Source organism: Lynx canadensis, chromosome B1, assembly GCF_007474595.2.
Source record: "Lynx canadensis isolate LIC74 chromosome B1, mLynCan4.pri.v2, whole genome shotgun sequence".
NCBI lineage: Eukaryota > Metazoa > Chordata > Mammalia > Carnivora > Felidae > Lynx > Lynx canadensis.
In genome coordinates, this window is record NC_044306.2 from 84,805,044 (window position 1) to 84,829,494 (window position 24,451).

At 38.5% G+C, this 24,451-nt stretch overlaps 1 protein-coding gene across 2 annotated transcripts in view; it reads right to left on the reverse strand.

Annotated features, from left to right (window-relative positions):
- Positions 1-367: 367 nt before the first annotated feature.
- The window catches only part of IL15 (interleukin 15), an 80,111-nt gene continuing 56,027 nt past the window's right edge, over positions 368-24,451 (reverse strand). For both annotated transcript variants that reach the window (XM_030313012.2, XM_030313013.2), the window contains exons 2-7: positions 14,293-14,388; positions 13,259-13,356; positions 11,372-11,456; positions 5,808-5,852; positions 3,717-3,854; positions 368-772 (exon numbers count right to left, since the gene is read on the reverse strand). In XM_030313012.2, the coding sequence (XP_030168872.1) occupies positions 662-772; positions 3,717-3,854; positions 5,808-5,852; positions 11,372-11,456; positions 13,259-13,356; positions 14,293-14,304 (489 nt within the window). In that variant the 5' untranslated portion in view covers positions 14,305-14,388 and the 3' untranslated portion in view covers positions 368-661. The remainder of the gene's footprint in view (positions 773-3,716; positions 3,855-5,807; positions 5,853-11,371; positions 11,457-13,258; positions 13,357-14,292; positions 14,389-24,451) is intronic.

Genomic DNA, 24,451 nt, shown 5'->3' on the forward strand with positions numbered 1-24,451 from the left:
TTCTACCTATCTACCTCAGTGGAGCTTTATTATTGTCACTCCCACCTAAGATTTACTGACGCATATTACCTGCCAGGTACATGCACTTTTTGTCTTTTATAACAGGTGCTTTATATATCAATTACAGAGTAAAACACCGGTTTCACACCTATTTCTTCCTTTCTCATTGGTAGTTAATTCTTCCTCCTTGTGCTACACCTAATGGAGAAGTGAAGGCTGGTGGTCAGTGGTCCTATGCTGGCTGGAACATACGGTTTCCCTGCCCCAGGGGTGCTCAGCCCCACAGCTTGTGCAATTTGACTATTGCCCTTGAACGAATGTCCCCTATTTTCTTACAGGAGGTAAACATCAATGCAATTTCGAAGGATAGAGTATATACACAATTTTATTCAATACTTTATATTATGCTACAAATATGTACAATTTCAATAATAAATTAAGAATAAATGAATGAAATAAGTACGAAGACAGTTCATAGACACCATGTTGCTCAATGACATTTTTCTGCCTTCATTTCTAAGAGTTCGTGTGAGCCAAGATTCCAGATTGTCCTCTTGTTAAAAAAATTGGGGCAGCATGCATGAAATGAGGAGTTTCACAGCCTCTAAGCCGCAGGAAGATGTTTGCTAACAGTAGAAATGCTGAAGGGGATCAATCACAATCAAGAAGAGTTGATAAACATTTGTACAATATGTACAAAACTCTGCAGAAATTCTTTAATGTTCTTTTCCTCCAGTTCCTCACATTCTTTGCATCCTGTTTCAGTTATATTCTAGTGAATAAGAAGAAAAGATTAGATTGCAAAGACTACTATATCCCTTTCCTGGGAATATCACATCATTTGAACCATACAGTGAGGTCTTGAGACATAAAAACTTTGGCACATTAATGTCATATTTGGAAAAGCCACTGGAAAAAACTGGGAGATCTGGTTTAGGCTTATTTTTCCTATAATGGGTTAAGGACATTGGAGAAATAAGCCATGTCTATCAGACCATGGACTTCCTGCTTAGAGCCCTTCAGTAGTTTCTGATCATCTACCCCATAAAGACTATGCCTCCCTTGCATGGGACACAGGCCCTCCTTGAGGGGTTCCTCACCTGTTTCTTTCACCTGTCCCCACCACCTCCAATGACATACCCTAACTACAATGAGCTCATGCCTTTACCCCCACATACACATCATGCTATTAGATGCCCCAGTGCCTTTGTTCTTCTCTCTGCATATTCCACACTTGCTATTTTAGCTACCACTACGCAGGCTGAGATTACTCAGGTCCTATCTCCATTAGGAAGGCATTCCTAAACCTAGGAGTTCCCCAGGTTGGGCTAAATGTTTCATCTTTACATTCTCAGAACTCTCCCTCATATATCAATCATATCATATCATATCATATCATATCATATATTGATATTAGGGAGTTTTTTGATTTTTATACCACTAGTCTCTAGGCTTTTCTAAGAGCACAAGGCCATATATTTTTGTTTCCCTAGCCTTTAGCATAAGGCCTAGCACATAGCATTCCCCCAGTCATCGCTGGTTGAACTAAACTATTTAGGTGAATACCACAAATTGTAATTCAAACACCGTTTCATGGATAACTAGAATATTCCAAATGTAGTAATCATAAATAAACTACTTAGAGATCATCCAAACCAGGAAAGCTGTACCAGCAAAAATCAAAATTAGATTTTATGTCCATTAAGCACTTGAAATTCAGATTCACCAACATTTATCAAGCACATACTCTATGCCAGGGACTGTCATATTCTATGCAGCGCTGCCCTATTTGAAAATAATCATGTCAGATAGCAAGGCAGAGATATTACACGATGCACCTCAGTTGACATAACCAGTGAAATGCTCTGCATCCAGCTCTTCTGACTGCAATCTTGCCAGCTCCTTCTACTACACGTGCTACACATACCAGGCCGTGATGACGGTGACTGTGAACATTCACATTGAATATTCTACCAATAACAGAGAGGTAACCTATCACAAGAGTATTTTAAACATCAGTATAGGCATTTCATAAATATATTAAGTGTCTAGAATATGCCCGGCATTGTTCTGGGAGCTGGGATACAGCTCTAAAACACACACACATATACACAGACACACAGAAATACCTGCCCCTTAGACACTGACATTCTAGTAGGGAAAAGCAGACAAGTAAGTAAAATGTCAGATAGGGGGGCGTGCAGAGAAGGGGACAGGGTGTGGGGGTGGATTGCAACTGTGAAGAGGTGACATCACTGAGAAGGAGACATTTAAGCAAAGACCTTAAAGCAACCTGGCATTTTTAGAGCAGTTCAGGGTGTCCAGCCCTACTCGCTCAGAGGGTCTTGGCACATTCAGTTTCCTCTGCCTGTTAAACATACTTCCCCAGATAGGAGGCTCATTCCCTCATGTCTTTCCAAATGTCAGCTTAGCAGGTAAACCTCTAAAATAGAACCCCAGCCCTCTTACCTGCCTTCTTTTTGGCCACTGATTTAATAAATAACTGAGTCATTATTCATTTCCTTTTGCCTGCTTTATTTATGATTTACGTTTTACTTATGTCCCTTAAGAGCAGAGACCATGTGTGTTTTTTCACTTCTGTTATCCTGAAGGCCTACAACGAGGCCCCAAAAGTATATGTTAAATTCATGAATTATTGTTATGCCTTCTTTGTTTGTAAAACTTCCTTCTATCCACTCTGCTTTGGCCACTAGTGTTTTGCCATGAAAACCCTCATTCTTTTACTTCAGGGCCTTTGCCCAGCTCACCCTCAGGCCTGCTGTGGGAGTCCCTCGCATTTTCTCTCCTAGAACCATACTTCTCGTGGTGCATGGCAAGGCCCAAATTCTACTTGAATTTTTAATATTTTTATTAGTATCTTCTTGTGGCATTTGTCCTTCCAGTGGATAAGAAGAAGACCTCCCCTGAAGCGAAGCCGCTTGGGTATGAATCCGGCTCCCCATTTTACCAGCTGTGTGGACTGGAGGAAGTGATTCAAGCCCTTGGTGCTCCGATTTCTTCAACCTTAAAACAGAAACAAGGAGGGGCACCTGGGCAGCTCATTTGGTTAAGAGTCTGACTCTTGATCTCGGCTCAGGTCGTGATCTCACAGTTCATGAGTTTGAGCCCCACATCAGGCTCTGTGCTGGCCGTGTGGAGCCTGCTTAGGATTCTGTCTCTCCCTCTTTCTCCCCCTTCCCCTCATGCATTCTCTCTCTCTCTCAAAATAAATAAATAAACTTAAAAAAAAAAAAAACAGAAACAAGGGTAACTCACAGATTTATTGTGAGGATGTAATGAATCACCGTTTAAGCCTCAAAGAACAGTGTCTGGCATAGAGTAATTACTGAATAAATGTGAATTGCTATTATTGATGCTAAACACTTAACCATGTAATTAGACCGATGTCTATCCACTGCACCTGGTGATAAACACCTTGGGGCCAACGACCTCACTGGTTCATCACTGTCACTCTAGCACAAAAGGGCCTGGAATCACGCAGTAAATGTTTGTTGAATGAATACACTGATAGACCACTTTAGGATTTTGGACACACTACTGATGGTGCCAGTTCTGAAGGTCACTCCGCTGGCATTAACTCCCTCTCCCGAGTGCCTCTTCAGACAATCTGCTTGTTCATTACATCCAGCTAATGACTTCTCCCAACCAAGACATAAACATCCGATATAGCTCTGTATGACTATTGGGTAACTCACCCTGTTAGAAGATAAACCGCTATTTGCTAGGATAATAATGTTTTCTACTGTTTGATGAATGGTCTCATTTTTGGACTCAAGCGAAATAACATGTAACTCCAGGAGAAAGCACTTCATCGCTGTTACTTTGCAATTGGGCTAAAAAAAGAGTTACAAAGAATCACTTTGAAAAAAAATTATCTTTCCATTATGCACTTTTACATAGATGCAATTTTGATTTTTTTAAAAAGTTAATCCAAATATTTTATAAAGAAACACAAAACCCCTAAGAAGTTTTACACAGGAGGCAATTTTTTGCTTTGTTTTGTTTTTAAATCAAAACCAAAACAAACGGACAATAAAACAATCTAAAAAGATGGCAATAGTATACAGAAGAAAGAACACAAAGCTAGAAAACATGGCAATAACAGGCCACTTTTTCTCAATGAGAGCATTTCCTCCTTGTAAAAGGGTAGTAATACCAGCCTGAGACTCTCAAAACATTAGTATAGATAGTCTGCTAAAAGAATTTTTAGAATCAGCCTGTACTGTTAATATCTGAAACAGTGACAGCTGCTGGCCATGCTAGTTCCATAAGTCCCAGAGCTCCAGGGGCAGAAGAAATCCCAAGAAATTTATTAGAAAAATCAGGGTAGGGGTACTGCCCATTCATGGGCTGGCCACATCAGAAAGGTACCTTTCAGATACCACAAAAATATGTTTCCCACAATAGTGACTTTAACAAAATCCCCAACTTAAAAGAAAAGAAGCATTAATGATCATCTGGGGATGTGACCATGGATTGTCTGACTTTAGGTTCTCACTGCCTTGTACAGTGCCTGGGATCCTACAGGCACTTCTAGAATGCTTACTGAATGGATGAAGGGAGGAGGGAACATACCCACATGCCTGGCATTGGCCATATTCCTTATCTCCCACAGCAGCTGCTCAGGATTGCAAGGGTAAATACCATCCCCACAGATAGATAGGTAGGTAGGTAGGTAGATAAAATAATAAATAAAACTGAGGCTCATAAATGTTTAGTGACTTCTTGGGCAACGCACCTAGGAAGTGGCTGAATCAGAGTTTACATCTAAATTTCAACCTCAGCTTCTTTCTATAAGCCATGAGTTACAAGGTTATCTTCTTGCAAAAAAAGCAATCTCAGGTTGCTGAGTTTGGGTGGTTACCTGACTGCTCTCTACTTTGAAAGAAAAATGGAAAACATACTAAAGCCTAAGGAGGAAGACAATGTCTATGTGTAGCACCACTATCCAAGGGGTTGATGAATATCTGGTTTTTCTAGCTTGTGGTGAAGCCCTCTTCCCAAAGCTGAAAAAGCCTTCACAGGTGCAAATTCTTCCATTTCAGAGAAGTTCTAATTGAGCAATCACAGAGAGTGGACTCACTGTCCTCCTCGCACACAACATAGCGTTTGTTTTCCGTGAGGTGAAAAAGTTGGGGATTTGTTTCTTGTTTTTTAGTAGCCAACCCAGAGGGAAAGAACAGCAACATAGCTAAAATTATACATGCCTTAGGCAATGTCAGTGTATTAACGAAACAAGTTCAAGATCATTTTTTAATTCTGATAGGTTTTATGAGTTGTGTTTATTTCTTTTCTCACATCGAGAGTAACTGGCCAGAATTCTTTTCTGACAATTGTAGAGATTCATGCAAAATGTGGAACATGAGTGCATTTAAGCAATTTGTAGAAAATATAATTAAGCGTGGAAATACACTCCAGGACTGGAAACAAGGGCTATGGCGGACAGCTTTAAATTGAATCCATTAACCTGATTTTTGCACTTAATTGCATCATGATCTAATTGCATCATAAAATATGTAATATATTTTGTTTGACATTGATGGAAAAGGCTGTTTTATATTTTGATTTGGTACCATTATGAAAATAGCATCTATGTAAGCTCTTTGTCCCCAAGTCCCACAACCTTAACAATTACTTACAAAATGCATTGATCGCATGTTGTCAGAACACAACAAAAGTTAGACTTAAAAACTATACATCCTTCAGTAAGTTTATGAAAATATACTTCTTCAACTTTTGAAAAGTGGAAAATATAACAATTTTCAAAAAAAATAAACTCTACTCACATGAACATCACTTTCAGTATATAAAGTGGCATCGATATGTAAGGACTGAAAGGGAACAAAATTAGATGATATGAAAAATTATGACCTGCTTTAGATATAGTGAAAACAACTTACTGAACATTTTAAACTTTTTAAATTACATTTTTTAAAATTTTGAGATGATTTCAGTTTCATATGCAATTGTAAGAGAAAATGTAGAGAGATCCCACAAACCCTTCACCATTCCTCAGTGGGAATATTCTGAATGCCATAGTACAATACCATAACCAGGAAACTGACACTCATATGATCCACCCACCTTGTTGAGATTTCACCAGTTCCATGTGCACTGATGTGGCTATGTAGTTCTACTCAGTTTTACCAGATGTGTAAATTCATGTAACCACCTCCACAGTTAAGGCACAGAACAGTTCCATCACCATTAAAATCCTCCTCCCACACTTTCATAGCCCAAACCACCTTTCTCCCTACACATTCCACCCCCCACTTTCTAATCCCTGGCACCCACTTCTCTCTTCTCCATTCCTATATCACTTCAAGAATGTTATGTAAGTGGAATCATATAGTACATAACCTTTTGAGACTGGCTTTTTGAAAAACTTAATAGACTATTCTTTGAGCCGTTGTAGGTTTCTGGAACATGAGAAGAAAGTACAGAAACTTCCCAAACTTCCTTGTCCCCCTGCACAGTTTCTTCTATTATTAGTATCTTGCATTAGCGTGGTACATCTATTACAATTGATGAACCAATACTGATACATCTGTAACAAAAGTTCGTAGATTACATTGGGAGTCACTCTTAGTGTTGTATATTCTATGAATTTTAACCAATATATAATGACATGTATCCACCATTACAGTATCACACAAATAATTTTATTATAAAAATCACCTGTGCTCCATCTATCATCTCTCCCTTTCCTCTAACACCTGGAAACCACTGATGTTTTTACTATATCCATTTGACATTCTTATCCATTGGATACATTCTGCATCCATTGGATATTCTTATCCATTGGACATTCTTATCAAATGGATACATTATGTATCCATTCTTGCAGAATGTCATAGAGTTGGAACCACTTGTAACCTTTTTAGATTGGCTTTTTTTCACTCAGTGATATGTTTTTAAGGTTTCTCCATGTCTTTTCATGTCCAGAAGCTCATTTCTTTTTATTGCTGAATAATATTCTATTGTATGGATGTACCTCTGTTAGCTTATTCAGACTGGCTTTTTTTCACACTGCATAATACTTTAGAGAGCCATCCAACTTGTTGTATCAGCAATTTTTCCTTTTATTTGCTCAGTATTATTCCATGATTAATGTACCACAGTTTATTCATCTGTTCAAGGGCATTTGGGCTGTTTTCAGTTTTTAGCTATTATAAATAAAGGTCTACGAACGTACATGTGCCTGTTTTCCTGTGGAGGTAAGTTTTCATTTCTCTGATATAAATGTTCAAGAGTGCAACTGTTGGATCACATGGCAAATGTGTTTTATATTGGTGGCAAATTTGTTTTATAAAAAACACCCAAACTATTTTAGAGTAGCTATAAAATCTTACATTCTCATCAGACATATGTGTGATCCAGTTTCTCCACATCCTTGCCAGCATTTAGCATTATTACTTTCAATTTAAATATTCTTACAAGAGTATAGTGATATGTCATTGTCGTTTTAATCTGCAACCTCTAAATAATATGCAGCAATTTATGGGTACTTTCTTCCAGAAAAAAGTCTTGGAGTGATTTATAATTTCTTCCTTTCTAATCTGCCCACGTTTAGTTCTTGTTCTTGCCTTGCCAATTTACCTAAAGTTCCAACACTGTTTTGAATAAGAGTAGTGAGAGGTGACATATTTGCCTTGTTTCTAATCTCAGCAGAAAAACATTCAGTCTTTACCCATTATGTATGATGTTAGCTCTAAGTTTTTTGTACATGCTTGGTATCAAGTTGAAAAAGTTACTTCTCTATTTCTGGTTTGCTGAGAAATTTTACTAGGAATAGGTATATTTTAAAATGCTATTTCTCGGGGCGCCTGGGTGGCTCAGTCGGTTAAGCGGCCGACTTCAGCTCAGGTCATGATCTCGCGGTCCGTGAGGGCTGTGAGTTCGAGCCCCGCGTCGGGCTCTGTGCTGACAGCTCAGAGCCTGGAGCCTGTTTCAGATTCTGTGTCTCCCTCTCTCTGACCCTCCCCTGTTCATGCTCTGTCTCTCTCTGTCTCAAAAATAAATAAATGTTAAAAAAAAAATTAAAAAATAATAAATAAAATGCTATTTCTCCATCAATTGATCTAATCATATGATAGTCTACTTTAGCCTGTTGATAACGTGGATTACATTGACTGATTTCCCAATATTAAGCAGGTCTTGCATATCTGGAAACAATCCCTTTGGTCATGGTGTGTAATTTTTTTTAATACACCGGTGGATTTTATTTGCTAATATTTTATTGAGAATTTTGCATCTAAGTCATTAGAAGTATTTTCTGCTTTCTCTTTTGGTACTGTCTTTGTCTGGTTTTAGCATCTGGGTAATACTTGCCTCCTAATATGAGTTAGAAGATGTTCTTCTATTTTTGGAAGTTATTGTAAAATTGGTGTTAATTCTTCTTTAAGTGTTTGGTAGAACACTCCAGTGAAACCAGCTGGGCGTAGGGATTCGTTTGGGGGAGTTCTTTTTGGCGAATTCAGTGTCTTTAATAGTTATAGTAGTTTGAGGATTGTTTATTTCATCTTTGTTAAATTTTGGTAGTTTGTGTTTTTGAGGAATTGGTCCATTTCTTCCCAATTGTCAAATTTAGAGAATAAAGTTGTTTATAGTTCTTCTTTACTATCCTTTTAATGTCTGCAGATTCTGTAGTGATAGTCTCTAATTTCAGTCCTGATATTAATGGTTTATATCATCTCTCTTTTAATCTTTGTCAGTCCTGCTGGAAGTTTATCAATTTTACTGATTTTTTCCCCTAATAATGAGCATCATGTTTCATCAAGTTTCTCTATTGTTTTCCTGATTTCAATTTCATTATTTTCTGCCCTTATATTTACTTTTTCTTTGCTTCTGCTTGTGTTAGGTTTATTTTGCTCTTTTCTCTCCAGTTTTTTGAGGTGGGAACTTGGATAGTTGATCCAAGATCTTTCCTTTTTCCCAGTATAATCACTTAGCTTTACAAATTTCCCTCTCAGTAATGCTTTACCTGAATCCTACAGATCTCGATATGTTGTATTTTCATTTTCATTCAGTTCTATGTACTTTTTTTTATATCCTTTGAGACTTAATCTTTGACCTATGGAATACTTAGAAGTATTATTATTTAATTTTCAAGCGTTTGGAGACTTGCCTGCTATATTTATATAATTGACTTCTACTTTATTCCACTGTGGTCAGAGAACATACTCTGCATGATTGCAATTCTGATGAATTTGTTAAAGTTTGTTTTATGGCCCGTGACATGTTTAGTCTTGGTGACTCGTCCCTGAAAAAAATACTAATTCCCTGTTGGTGGGTGAAAGGTTTCATCTATTGTTGGCTGACTGTGTTGTCCAGTTCTTCTATATCCTTTTTGATTCCCTGTCCAGTGATTCATTTGTTACTTAGGAAGTGGTAAAGTCCTCCACTATAATTGTGAATGCGCTTTTTCTCCTTTCAGTTTGATTCGTTTTTGCTTCTTGCCTTGTCAGGCTCTGTCATTGGGTGTGTACACATTTAAGATCACATTGTCCTGGTGGATTGATCTCTTACCATTTTGAAATGTACCTCTTGATTCTAGTAATTTTACTTGCTGTGAAGTCTACTTTATCTGATATTAATATATCTACTTCTGATTTTTAAAAATTACTGTGTGCATGTGCATCAGCTTCCTAAAGCTATTGTAATTAAGTATCAAAATGAGGGCTTAAAACAAAAATAATTTATTCTCTTACAGCTTTGGAAGCTAAAGGTCCAAAATCAAGATGTCAGTAGGGCCATGCTCCCTCCAAAGGTTCTAGAACAATCCTTATTTACCTCTCCCAAGTCTCTAGTGGCTCCTGGCAATCCTGGGCCTCCTGTGGCTTATAGCTGCATCATTCTGGCCTTCTTTGGCTTGTAGCTGCCTCCAATTTCACATGGCCTTCTTCCCTGTGAGTCTCTCTATGTTCTGACCTCTTCTTGTAAGGACAGCTAGACATTGGAGTTAAGGCCCAACCCACCCCAGTATGACTTCATCTTAACTAATTATATTTGCAAAGACCCTATTTCCAAATAAGTTCACCTTCTGAGTTTCCCAGTAGACATGACTTTTTTATGGGGTGGGGGGGGCACTATTCAAACCATTATAATATGGTATATTTTTTCTCTTTTCAATTTCAACCTACTTATGCCACTGTGTTTGAAGTATTATTATTTAATTTCCAATTGTAGACAGCAAAATAGCAAAATGTGGTTGGTGTTTTGTTATCAATTTGGCCAATCTCCCTCCTTTACTGTATTCTGTTTCTCCTCCCTTTTGAGATGCTAATGATAGGAATGTTGAACCTTTTATTATCCCAAAGATCCCTGAGGCTTTTTTTTTCCCCACAGTCTGTTTTTCTATTACTCTATCTTCAAGTTCACTGCCTTTCCTCTGTCACAGTCATCCCACTCATGAGCTTCTCCAGTTTGTTTTGTATTTCAGTTATTGTATTTTTCAGTTCTGTCATTTTCATTTGGTTCCTTTTACATATTGTATTTCTTTGCTAAGACTTCATTTTATCCAGTTGTTTTCAAGGGTATGTGTAATTGCTTGGTACATTTTTATGATGGCTGCTTTAAAATCCTTGTCAAATAATTCTAACATCTAAACCATCTCCATTTCAAAGTCTATTTCAGAGACTTTTCTCATTCCAGTTGTGTTTTTCCTGCTTCTTGGTACAATGAGTGATTTTCATCTGTATTCTGATATTTTAGCTTTATGTTAGGAGACCCTGGTTCCATCTAAACCTTCTATTTTAGCATACAGCAACCCTGTTTGGGTTGAGGCTCTGACTTACATATATTTGTTGTGGTTCCCATGACGATTTAGTTTTCAGAATCTTTGCGGTGCTAACTTGAAATGTTCGGTTCACCAGATGCCCCTGGGATGCCCACTGGCCCCTGCTGTATCACCCAAAGGGTGGAGGACAATTCTCTTGGCCAATTGTCAGTGGGACTCCTGTTTTCCTCCCCCTGCTAGTTCTGCCAGGCCAGCTGGTGTCTCTAGGTGAGAGACTGGGTTCTCTGGCCACAGGACAGAGAGCTCTTCCCTGGGCCAGGCCATCCCCCCTGCAAGTGCCTCCAGGCTGCCAGGTTTCTTTGGTAGGAGAAAGGAGTCTCTGGCCTGTGGTGATAGAGAGCTCTTCATAGTGGGCCACTTATAAATTGAGTTTTAAAGATAATTACGATCCGAAAATTGTTAAGTAAAAGCATTGAAGGTTTTACCAGGCTCATGAATTTCTACAAAAATATTGCTTCAAGTGAGATTTCATTAAGACTGACAGCGAAACACAGGGAGAGGCATACTCCACAGCAATCATACCAGATAGCTTATGGAAAAATGAGTACTCACTTGAATAAGCTTGTCAATTATTTTCAAATCACTTATTACATCCTGCCAGTTTGCCTCTGTTTTAGGAAGACCTGCACTGATACAGCTGAAAGCAAAACCAAAGAACAAAACATTTTGAATAAGCATAATACTGGCTTGATGAATACATAGGCAAAAGTGCAATCAAGATTTTCTTATTCTGATCAGTGAAAAGATAAGTGTTATCCTTGCCTTTGTGCATTCAACAGCTTTGTAGATGAATATAAACGCAGAATATACAGTACAACCCCTTAACACTTTAGATTAATTCAAGGGCTGACCAACTGGGATTAGAGAAAACCTAATTTGGAAGGATAACTATAAATAACCTGGTGCAATTTATCACAATGGAAAACACACAGTACGTGATGTGTGATAGTACTCAGTAAATGTTTTTGAATAAACTGCTGACATTCTTTAAGTAGAAGATCCATCAGACTTTAAGTCTATTAATAGGTGCAATTCTTTATATATATATATATATATATATTATATATATATATAATGTTTTTTTAACATTTATTTATTTTGAGACAGAGAGACAGAGCATGAACGGGGGAGGGTCAGAGAGAGAGGGAGACACAGAATCTGAAACAGGCTCCAGGCTCTGAGCGGTCAGCACAGAGCCCGATGCGGGCTCGAAATCACGGACCGCGAGATCATGAGCTGAGCGTAGCTGGACGCTTAACTGACTGAGCCACACAGGCGCCCCTATATATTTTTTAATGTTTATTTATTACTGAGAGAGAGAGACACAGGGCAACGAGTGTAGGGAGGGGCAGAGAAAGAGAGAGACACAGAATCTGAAGCAGGCTCCAGGCTCTGAACTATCAGCACAAAGCCTGACACTGGGCTCAAACTCACAAACCACCAGATCATGACCTGAGCCCAAGTCAGACGTTTAATGGACTGAGCCACCCAGGTGCCCCAGATGTGATTCTTAAAATAAGCAATAATCACTTTCATGGAATGACTTGATAGTAAATATTCTTACTATAGATTCAACATGCACCTTGCACATTGCTCATGCTACAACTATGCTTGCCCTAGCTTCCTTCATAAATATTACAGACTTGAGCCAAATCTAGTCTTGAATGATCATATACTTACTCATTTTGGTAACACTGAAATTTTACATCAGGGCAAAAGGCTCATCATACACTGACCAAGTGACTGTGGAATGATTCTTCAAACTTCAGGAACCAATAGCTGCTCCCTGATGGATCTTGTACAGAAGCAAGATAGCCAATACTAATTTTTCCTGTGAGCAAGGATGCACCACACACATCCACAGCTCCCCACACCAGCAGGGCATCAGTAAGGGAAAGTGAGCTGGGAGTCATACTACATAACTACAGGTTGGGTACTTTGGGCCAACTGTGTACAGAGTGTTAGCTGCATCTAAGAAAGAAGAAGAAAGTTAACAAAGCACAGAAATGTCTGAATGTTTATGAAGAGGAAAAACAAAAGGCCTAATAAGAAATGTTTCCAATTGAGGGAGGATAAGGTTCAAAGGACAGGAGACTTCAGTGCCAGGGATAGATAAACAAAGTAACACGAACAAGCCCTCAGTATCTATTTTTTATGTTGTGAAAATCATGTAAGATGTGAATAAGGAATGTACTTCCAAGTTTAGGTAAATATTAAGAGTTCCAGTTTAGCTGGGATATTAGCAGAATGTAGAAATGTTCAAGTGGGTGTTAACCAAACTTCCTCTGAGTGTTCATAATCTGCCCTCTATTGTTCCTAAATACTTAGAGCCTAAGGATTTAAGCAAACTGGACATAAACCAATTTAATAGAGAATATGCTGAGTAACAATGATCATGGCCATTAACATGATGATATTTAGGCTGAAAGATAAAATTACCTCAAAATGAAGACAGGAATGCAAGCTTCAGTTAAAAAATGGCTGTTCAGAAGTAAACACAAGTAGCACTGGATGGAAGTACTTCTCAAATATGGTTTCTGAAAAACAGAATCATATGCAAAGCAGTTAAAACATGTTTAGTTAAAAAATGATATACATTTAAAATGATATTTTATCATATTGTAGGTTCCAGGAGGTAAATTGATCAAAATTTCAGAATTAATGCTCTCTATTAGAATTAATGAAGCTAGAATTTATCTCTCTTCCTTTCTCCCTACTGCCATCTCTGTCTCCTATGTGCAAAATTGCTTACTATATATTTTTCCAGATGCATTTCAATGACGATAATTTTAAGAAAATTCCCCTATTACTAATCTATGTATATACTAATATCATACTTACTTTGTTCTATTATCCTATCTCTTCTCATATTTTTTTTCCTTTTAATAATTCAACATATATTTTTTGTTTGTTTGTCTAATTCTCTATGGCATGTTCATTTTTTTTTCTTTGGGTGTCATTGAAACTAGTTACAGACCCAACTAAAGATACTCTGTGCCATTCCTAACAAGTGATACATAAATTTTTCTTGGTGATTAGGGAAAATTCATCTTAGAACTTCTCAGAGTTTTGATATGTTTGCCGCCTCTTTCACACTGTCAAAGCTTTACAGTTTCGAGAGCCCTTGAACACTAAGAATGTTTCATTTTAGTCTACACTGAAAGGATGAATAATACCTAGCCCTTGCATCAAAGACTACACTATTCATTGAGTAGATGAAATTCAAAAGAACAAAACAGGGTGAGGAAAAGTGAAATGATTACATTTACAATGGCATGAAGAGCCCATCAGGGTGTTAGTAGAGTTCAATACCTATTCCACTACTTTTCAAAATAAGAATAGTCCACACATGAATAGACCCCTGGGACACAACAAGATCTTTGGAGAATTGTCATATAACTTATCATGAAGTATCTGAGATTCAAGTGATCCTTTTGAAAAGTCCATATACTATCTCTACTAATTTTCCTTACCGAAATTCTCATTACTCAATGCAGAGTAAATCCTTAAGTGTTGAAGAAGAGCTGGCTATGACAGTGGGTTCCAGCAGCCACCATCCAGAATACTTCCTACAATACAATCAAGGGTAAGGAATTAAAAACACGGTGGACTAGTGAGGAAAAGGACGAGTGAGGAAAAGGAAGGAAGAGAATATTAATATTCACTGAGCACTTACTTTTTCATGGGCACTCATCAGTCACTTAATATATACATCACTTTAAATTATTTTTTAGTTTATTTATTTATTTTTGAGAAAGGGACAGAAAGAGTGAGCAGCGTGGGCACAGAGAGAGAGGGAGACAGAGAATCCCAAGCAGGCTCTGCACTGTCAGCACAGAGCCCGATGTGGGGCTTGAACTCACAAACTGTGAGACCAATGACCTAAGCTGAAACCAAGAGTCGGACCTTTACCCCACTGAGCCACCCAGGCCCTCTATACACATCACCTTTAATCCTCACAACAATCCTACGGGGTGGGGTTACCAGCATTTGGGTAAACTGCCCAGGCCCCAGAGCAAGTCCAAGACCACCAGGATTTGAGACCAGGTCTGTCTGAAGACAAGCCCAAACCACTTTCCACTGTAGTATGTTCTTGAATTGGCAAATTCCAAAGTTGCATATTACTTAGTAACAGTAGAAGTCACCAAATACCTGGCTTCATATAAACCACTGACTGTTAATTTAATTACGACAGAAGTACCTACTTCTACAGACATTGAACAGCTGTTTTCAGTCTTTGAATAAATCACTGTTAATTGAATGTTATTTGAGAATTTCCTAAGTAACAAATTCTATTTTTTCTAATTCAAGGCAATGAAGAATGTGAGGTTTACACAGTCCCATATTCAACTCCATTTTATTAAAGTAAAGATTAAACTAAGACATTATAAAATATAAACAATTATTTTGCCATCCTTTAAAAATAGTATGTATTTGTTGACCTCTCCACAAAATCAAAATCTGCTCTGCCCCTGACATAAATATTCATTGCAATTAAGTTTTGTAAAGTCAATTAATTCAATTATTTTATTTTTCACATGACTGTTTTATGATATATGATGTACAAATCTTTATTATTTTAATGTTTTATTTATTTTTGACAGAGAGATACACACGCACATGCATGAGTGGGGGTGAAGCAGAGAGAAGAGGGAGACAGAGGATCCAAAGCAGACTCCGGGCTCTGTGCTGACAGCAGTGAGCCTGACAAGGGGCTTGAACTCATGAACCGTGAGATCATGACCTGAGCCGAAGTCGGACGCTCAACCGACTGAGCCACCCAGGCACCCCCGATGTAAAAATCTTTAAAGAAAATTAGTATTTACCTACATGTTAAATAAGACACTATGAGACTACATTCAACAGGAATGCCTCTTTTTCAATAATAACATATTAAATTGAGTCCTCCTGTTACATATGACCTGAATCGTATGTACGATTTTAATTAAAGCAAAACTCTCCTTATTCCTCTCAACCAATAATCTTCTCTTTGCCTGTATTATCTCAATGCTTCAAGGTTTTACAAAACTTCACAGTTATCTCGTAATTGTCCAAAGCTCTTAAATTCCTTTCCCCCTCTTTTGAGTTATGGTATCCCAAACTTCGCATTGGTCAAATAACAGTATCTATTGACCTGGGACTGAGGGGTACGAGGGTGACGGAGGTGTTATAAGGCCTTGGGAAACTACTGCAGTAAGCAATGAGGATTTCATCCTGGGCTTTTGCGGCAGCGCATCTCCCCACGTGCAGGGTGTCTGACCCTTACCAGTGTGGCAGTGGGACTTGCACTGCCCCGCCCAACCACCTCCAGCTGGCATAGGTCAAGGAGAACTAAGTGCTGTGCTCAGAATGCTCCTACCAAGCATGGTGGAATGCAGCAGAAAACCACATCAAAAAGCTTCAAGCAAAATAATGTTAATAGAGACCAATGGAGGGGAAAAGGAAACTTTTACAGCTTTGCCACCAGCAAAAGAACTGATGTGGTTTCCTAGGCTAAGAGCAAAAAACTCTGGCTTTCAAAGCAGCTTTGGAAGCATTCAATCTGCCACGTACTAGTGCTGTGGACCAGTAATTTTACTAAATATGTGTGAGTGGCAAGCACGCACGTGTGTGGGTCAAAAATCAGTGTGGATCTTAAAAACAGAAAAGGTTAGAATACCCTATTCCTTTCTCTTTAGCCAGGACTCAATGTTAACTATTAATATAATTAATATTAATGCGGTAATATTATAATATGTATTGCTTACCTAGTGCTTTCGTTTATAACATTATTTCCTATACAGTACTACATTCAATCCTGGCAATATCTTATAGCGAAAGACATTACTCTTATTTTACAGTGACGAAATTGAGGTTCTGAGAGGTAAGTGACTTGCTTCAGGTAAATGTCATGCATGTGGCCATGAAAATCTACCCTCACAATCCAAGTTGGGCAGAAGGAGGAGGTGCTGCAAGAAATGAGAAGTGTAAGCCCCTTAATATAGGAAGTAGCTGGGGCACCTGGGTGGCTCAGATGGCTGAGCATCTGACTCTTGGTTTTGGCTCAAGTCATGATCTTGGTGGTTTGTGGGTTCAAGCCCCACATCCGGCTGTGCTCCGGCAGCGCAGAGCCTGCTTGGAATTCTCTCTCTCTCCTCTCTCTCTGCCCCTTCCCTGCTCTCTCTCTCTGTCTCAAAATCAACAAACATTAAAAAATATATACATATGTGAATAACAAAAATATATATGTGACTATATATATATACATATATATATGTGTGTGTATATATATATATATATATATATAATAAAAAGCCCTGCTCTCTAACAGTTTAAAACAGGTCTTTCAAATTTCTTGTGTGAACAGAATTCAAGTTCTTCCACATCCATTATTCCATGTGATTCTCACAAAACACTCGCTAGAAGTGGCTGAAACCAGGTTAATTACTTTCTGAGAAGGCAAATCTAGGTATGAAATAAATTACCCACTTGCCTTTATGTCATATTTTGGGAAGAACCGAGAAAGCAGTGTTTAATCCTGGCGTACTAATGGCATATGGTCACGAAATGCCCTCACAATCAGCGTCTTTGGTTTGCCCTTCATTCAACTGGGTGCATGACTCCAGGAAAAAAAGAAAGACTAAATCCCAGCCCTACACCCAAGTTGCTCACAAAGTTTAAGCAGGAAATTTTTTGCGATCTTGTGATTGGGTGTCACTGCAGGGTGGCTGTTGACCTTATGGCGGCACTGCAAAGCTAGCAGGATGTCACTGCCCAGGGGTAAGACATTGGGAAGAGTTGACAAATCAACACAGCTGGGCAGCTCTAAGAGCTCTAATTCCAGAGTGACTTGTGGAAAATAATTGTGCACATCTTGCATTCCATACCAATATTGTAGTCCTTCCCGGTGAGGAAATATAACCTAATGCACTGCCGTTTGGCCTTGTTTTATTCTGTTTCGTTATTTACTCGCCTTGTCACACATTTAAAGTAAATTTAAAAAGGCTTAGCACAAAAGAAGAGTTATAAGTATTGGTTAATTTGGTAAACACATTAATCTGTTCACTCAAAAAAAAAAAAAAACTAAAAGTGAGGGCAAACCAACGTTGCGTGCTTCTGGAGAATATAAAGAATGGAAGACAGCATTGCTGCCCCTTATGCATTTAGTAATATTTACTGAGTACTTACTATTGCTAGACATTTCTCTATGACCTTGGGATACATCAATCAATGCAGAGGTCAGAGAACCTTGATTTTAGGGGGAAAGAGACCATTTGTAACATACATAAACTAGTTAATTATATATTTGATTAGAGAGAGGTAAGTGATATAGGGAAAAGAAACACAAAGTAAGGCAAGAAGGATGTGGTTGCAATTTTGAATAGGTGATCAGGATAGAGTTCAGCGGAGAATAAAATCACATCAGAGATGCAAAGGCCGGGAAGGGAATGCGCCCTAATACACCCAAGTAAAGAGCATTTGAGGCACCCGGAAGAGCTAGATCAAGGCACATTGGCACCTGCATGTCTGTGAGTCTGAAGGATCAGAAAAGAGGCTGAGGGAGCGAGCAAGGCAGAGCATAGTCTGAGATGGGTCAGAAAGGTGGACAGGGAGGGGTGGCTCAGACTGTGCCCTTTCAGCCACTCTACACTCTAAGGATCTGAAGTGAGAAGTCCCTGCAGCATTTGGGCAAATAACTGATACCCTCTGAATGACGTTTTAAGCAATCTGTTCTTGGCCCCTGTGTTAAGGACAGGCAAGGATGGAAGCAGAGGTCCTGAGACTACAGGAATGCATGTGACACACAGTGGTGGCTGCAGTGTGCGGAGTGGCAAGTAGAGACAGGGATGTGTAGTTGGAGTCAGGAAACATTTATATGACAGAACCAACAGGATTTCCTGACAGGACTGGATGTGGGCCATAAGAGAACAAAATACTCCCAAGTCTTTTGCCTGAGCACCTGAGATCTGAAGCTGCCGTAACTGAAACAAGATGGACTGTGGGCCGAACAGATGCTCTGAAAGGAGGGGTCGTATCAGGAGTTTTCATTTTGGACATGTGGAATTTGTGAGAGGCCAAGTGCACAGCCACATAGAAATGTCAAACGGGGCCGTTGGATGCAAGAATCTGAGTTCGGGCAAGTGGTTTGAGCCTGAAATCGATATAGAGCTCATGATGCTGGTGGGACTTCACAGAGGGAAAGGTAGAGAAGAGGACCAAACCTGAGCCAAGGTATTTCAATATTAATTAGTTAGGGGGGGTGGGGCGCAGAGGGGAGAAGGACCAGCAAAGAAAATCTCAAAGGGAAGACCAGTGAAAGGGGGGAAAAAGGAGAGAGTGTGATGTTCTAGAAATCAATGAGAATTATATCCAGGACAAGAAATGACAATCACGTCAAAGGTGCTGAGAGTTCAAAGAAGATACAGATTGAGCCCTGACCAGTGAGCTTGTAACCTGGGGGTCATGGGTGACTCCAACAAGAGCACTCTCAGCAGAGTGATGGAGACAGAAGCCGCCTGAAATGGACTGAGGAGAAGTAGGAGGAAGAATTAATGAAATGCTAAGTACAGGCAACGTTTTGCAGAATACTGCTCCAAAAGGGAGAAACAAAAGATGGTGGTAATAGGTATTAGAAGGTAGAGATGTGCTGAGGGAAAAATCAAGGATGTTAGCGGGAGGAAAGGACCATTGCCAGGACCATTGCCAGATGAACGTTTCTTGAAAAGTCAGGTGAGGATGAGAAAGAATTTCATGCACAGTGGGGTGGTGGCTAGGTCACCTGTGTCATGGAAGGAAGGCTGAGGGTCAAGGTGGTGCAATAGCTAGGTGGTAGTAACTGTGTTGGTATATGTCCTCCACTACGCTTCAATATTCTCAATGAATCAGGATAAAAGTATTAGCAGAGAGTGAGGACAGGGAAAGAGGTGTTGGGTTGAGGACAGAGGAAAATATATGACAGAGGAGAATGACAAATGTAAGTACAGTATGAGAGCCATGCCTATTGGAAGGAAGTCCATGGCCGTGAATGGTCAGAGAGTAAGATTCATCAGCATGTGCGTGTTTTTTGCAGCCACATTAAACTGCAAGGATCAGGCAGGCCTGCCGTAGGTGGAGAACTGGATTTGATCATGGTCATGTATGCCAGCAAGCACAAACAAGAGAGAGGCAAGGGACTTGAGGTTATGTGAGAAAGTACAATGGAGATATGGCCAGGAAATCTAAGTTTTTGTTTTTTACTGTAAGACTTCATGGAGGAAGTGTTCCTGGAATCATACCTTAAAGAATGATTAGATTTTAGGGGCGCCTGGGTGGCTCAGTCGGTTGAGTGTCCGACTTCAGCTCAGGTCATGATCTCGCGGTCCGTGGGTTTGAGCCCCGCGTCGGGCTCTGTGCGGACCACTCAGAGCCTGGAGCCTGTTTCGGATTCTGTGTCTCCCTCTCTCTCTGACCCTCTCCCATTCATGCTCTGTCTCTCTCTGTCTCAAAAATAAATAAACGTTAAAAAAAATTAAAAAAAAAAAAAAAGAATGATTAGATTTTAGATGTGAGTAAAGACAGAGAGACAACATTCTAGGTTAGGTGGAGGAAAGAGCCTGAACAAGGACATACACAAACAAGTGCAGTGTGTATTCAGAGGAAAGTGTGTCATTTGATAATAGTGTGAAAGCAGTGATAAGGAAGAATGGACAAAACTGTTGTGAGTATATAAAGCAGGGATTGCCAAACATGTTCTCTAAAGGGACATATGTCAGCCTTTGTCTTACATTCTCGGTCACAACTACTTAAGCCTGCTATGACAGTGGGAAAACAGCCATAGATGATGTATGAATGAATGCATTCAGAACAGACAGTTGGTGAATTTGGCCCACAGGCTATCGTTTACAGACCTCTGACTCCTGGGGATCTCTTAATCAGTCCCAATTGGAATACAGCTGAGAAAGCGGTATGTTTAAACGTCTCAAATTGTCCTACCATTAACGGTACCAGCATTTTTTTCTGTAATTGCTTTTTAGCTGTTTTCAATAGACACTAATATGAAATTTGCAAATATGAAATTACATTAAAGACAATCTATGTTCAATATTAAAGCTTTAAAAACACCCAATTTGGACTATGTTACTGTGGGTTCCTTTTTTTTTTTTTTTTTTTTTGAGAGTGAGAGAGCGAGGGAGAGGGTCCAAAGGGACAGAAGGAATCTTAAGCAGGCTCCATACTCAGCACAGGGCCCAATGCAGGGCTCGATGCCACAACCCTGGGATCATGATCTGAGCCCAAAATCAAGAGTCAGACGCTCAACTGATGGGGCACCTAGGTGGCTCAGTTAGTTAAGTGGCCAACTCTTGATTCGGCTCAGGTCATAATCTCACAGTTCCTGAGATCAAGCCCTGCATTGGGCTTTGTGCTTAAAGCGTGGAGCCTGCTTCAGATCCTCTGTCTCCCTCTTTCTGACCCTACCCCACTCAAGCTCTTGCTCCCCACCCCCCCTCTCAGAAATAAATAAAATTAAAAAAAATTATTTTTTAAAGTCAGACACCCAACTGAAGGAGCCACCTGGGTGCCCCACATAAGGTCACTACTTTGACTTTTAAAAATTCATTCATATAAGATCTGAAGTTGGTATTTAATTCTCTCATAAGGTCACACATCATGTTAACAGAGCCTGTAAATCTCACAATTTATCAAAATAACAAAATAAATGATTAAGATGTTTCTTCTTTTAAAAATACTATTTCATATAAGGTTTACAAAATACATATTTTCAATATACATTTTCAATTAAACAATGGTTAAGTTTTCGGGAATACTTAAGACAAATTGCTTAATTATAGTGAAAAGGTCTAAAGCAAATCACAACCATTTACATGCCTATACTGCCAAGGACAAAGGAAGTGATAAAATCTGGACACCTTAGTTACCATGACTACTCAAAAAACATTAATTAAATAGATGGTATAAAAAATGAATATTGAAACACTACAGGTAGTTTATCATCTAACAAAGACGATGGTACGTAAATGTAGCTGGACGGCATATATGCTCATACCACTCTATGATCATAGTTCCATGTAGCAATATGTTCATGTGCTTTTTTTTTGATTATTTGGTGCAATGTTCTTGAAAAATGTGTTGTGTAAGTGTTTTTGAAAAATGGTAGCTAGTATAATTCTCTAGGGCAGGTATAATGGACAGCTTGCCAGAATAGCACAGCTATAATATTTAACCTACTGTCTAGGAATAGGTAATGAGATCTGTTCCTCTACCCCACTTTCCAAAAAGTACTGCATTCAGAACGCTTGGGAAAGGTGAAGAAATTCTCCCAAACCAGAGCACAAAAGGAAAAATATGGAAATTATGAGATAGATCTAGAAATTCCAACATAGTACTGAAGCAGAACTCCAGAAAGAGCAAAGAGAATAGAGAGCAAGAATTAATTACAAAATGATTTTTACAAATTCTACAGAGTTGGAAAAGGACACTAGCTTTTACATTGAAGGGACATAAAAGCATAGATTAAAAATGTGGTATTTTTAATTTAAACTCTCTAATTCCAGGATAAAGAAAACCACGCTAATAGTATCATGGAGTAAAACCAAGTTACCTTAAACACAAGAATCAGAATGAATCTGATTAAATCTGGTACTTAAAAGACAATAGAACTAACCTTCAAACTTTAATGGAAAATGGACTTGAACCTAAGAAGGTATTAAAGAAAGAGGGAAAAAATACTGTTTCATACACATATCTTAGAAAATGTAAAATCCACAGAATGTGAAAAAATAGTGTGAAAATGTATTTTGGGAAAATAAAAATGTCCAAAAATAGAAAAAGATGTGGGATGTAAAAATAGGAAGCATAAAACAAATAACATTTATATTGGGTCTAAATAATGGCACCATTCTTCTGAAGTATGTTGGTTTTTTACCTACTTTATTCATTCATTTATTTTGCAAAAATGTGAGATCCTTGGGGCACCTGGGTGGCTCAGTCAGTTAAGCTTCGACTTCAGCTCAGGTCATGACCTCATGATTATTGGATTCAGGCCATGCTGGGCTCTGTGCTGACAGCTCAGAGCCTGGAGGCTGCTTCAGATTCTGTGTCTCCCTCTCTTTCTGCCCCTCCCCTGCTTGTGTCTTTCTCTCTCTCAAAAATAATATTAAAAAAAGTAAAAATAAAATAAAATTTGAGATCTTTGTGGTTTAAAAACCCTATTTATCTTGTCCATTACGTACCTCCAACACATAAAAGCATACTAGGTACATAATAAGCACATATTCTATGTTTGTTGGATTTGATTTTTCATTTGTTTGCAATTACATTGTTCTTGTCCTCACAACCATCAACCTCTTCACTGCACTTGCTTCTCCAGATGTCCCAGTTAGTCACTGTAATACTATGCTACATGGCATCCTACATTCCCTCCACGTTTCATCTTTCTGCTATTTTATTTTGCTAATTTCAAATTACAAGCTACAAAGCACTGCTGGAAAAAATGCACCATTATAACTTCTGAGAACTTCTGCTGGGCCTTTTCTACATCTAGCCAATAATCTCTCACTCTCCCTGACATTCTCCACCACTTTTTAAAACCCACTTTATTGAGGTATAATTTCAACATAATAAAAAACACCTATTTTAGGTATACAGTATGCAGGATTTTAACAATTGTATACATCTTAAAATCACCATGGCAACCCTAAAACACATAGATAGAAAACATATACATATAATCACAAAATTGCCTTCAAGCCCCTTTACAGTCACTCTATTCCCAACCCCAATACCAGGTAACTACTGACCTAATATGTACTTTCCCAAATAGTGATGCGGAAGGAAAAGTACAGATAATCTCTGTGGGAAAAGAAGAGGAAGTAAACACATGCTAGGATCATTATTTACTTACAGAACATGAAACACATTCATGGTGAGTAACTGCAAAACAATCAAGATAAAAGCTTACTACAGAAGAAAAAAACAACCTAAATATATTATCATTATAATTTCCAAACCCCGCCCCTCCCCCCAAAAAAAGGAAAATAGGCAATGAAAACTTGAGGAATCTAACAGAAGACAGCGGAGGCAGAAAAGGAAAAAAAAAATAGAGGAAGTATAGTAAAAATACAGAGTAAAGTGGCAGTAGTAAGTCTAAATATACAAGCGTATCCCTCCACACATGCAATGTGATAAAATTGTGATATGTGATAAAACTACACCTGCTTCCTGAAAGAACAGACACTGAGACTGAGTTTAAAAAGTAGAGAGACAGAAAGACAGATGAATGTTAAAATATGCTATTATAACAAAAGGAACAAAAATAAAATGGCACAAAAAGCTTGAAAATGAAAGAACAAAAAATGATATGCTTAAGCCAATATGATTATAGTAATAATAATTATGGAAAAATTAGAATTCAAGTGGCAAGTACTAAGCAACACAAAGGCTGATACACATGGATAGAAGTTATAATCTTCAAAATATATAATAATCATGAACCTTTATGCACCTAATAACATGGTATAAGTTGTATAAAGGAAAAACTAATAGAAAAACAAGGGGTTATATAGATTTTAGAACATTTTTCAGAAATTTAAATATGAAAATGAGTAGGCCTATGGTCTGTGGTGTGCAAGTAAGCTGGTTCTTTAAAACAAACAA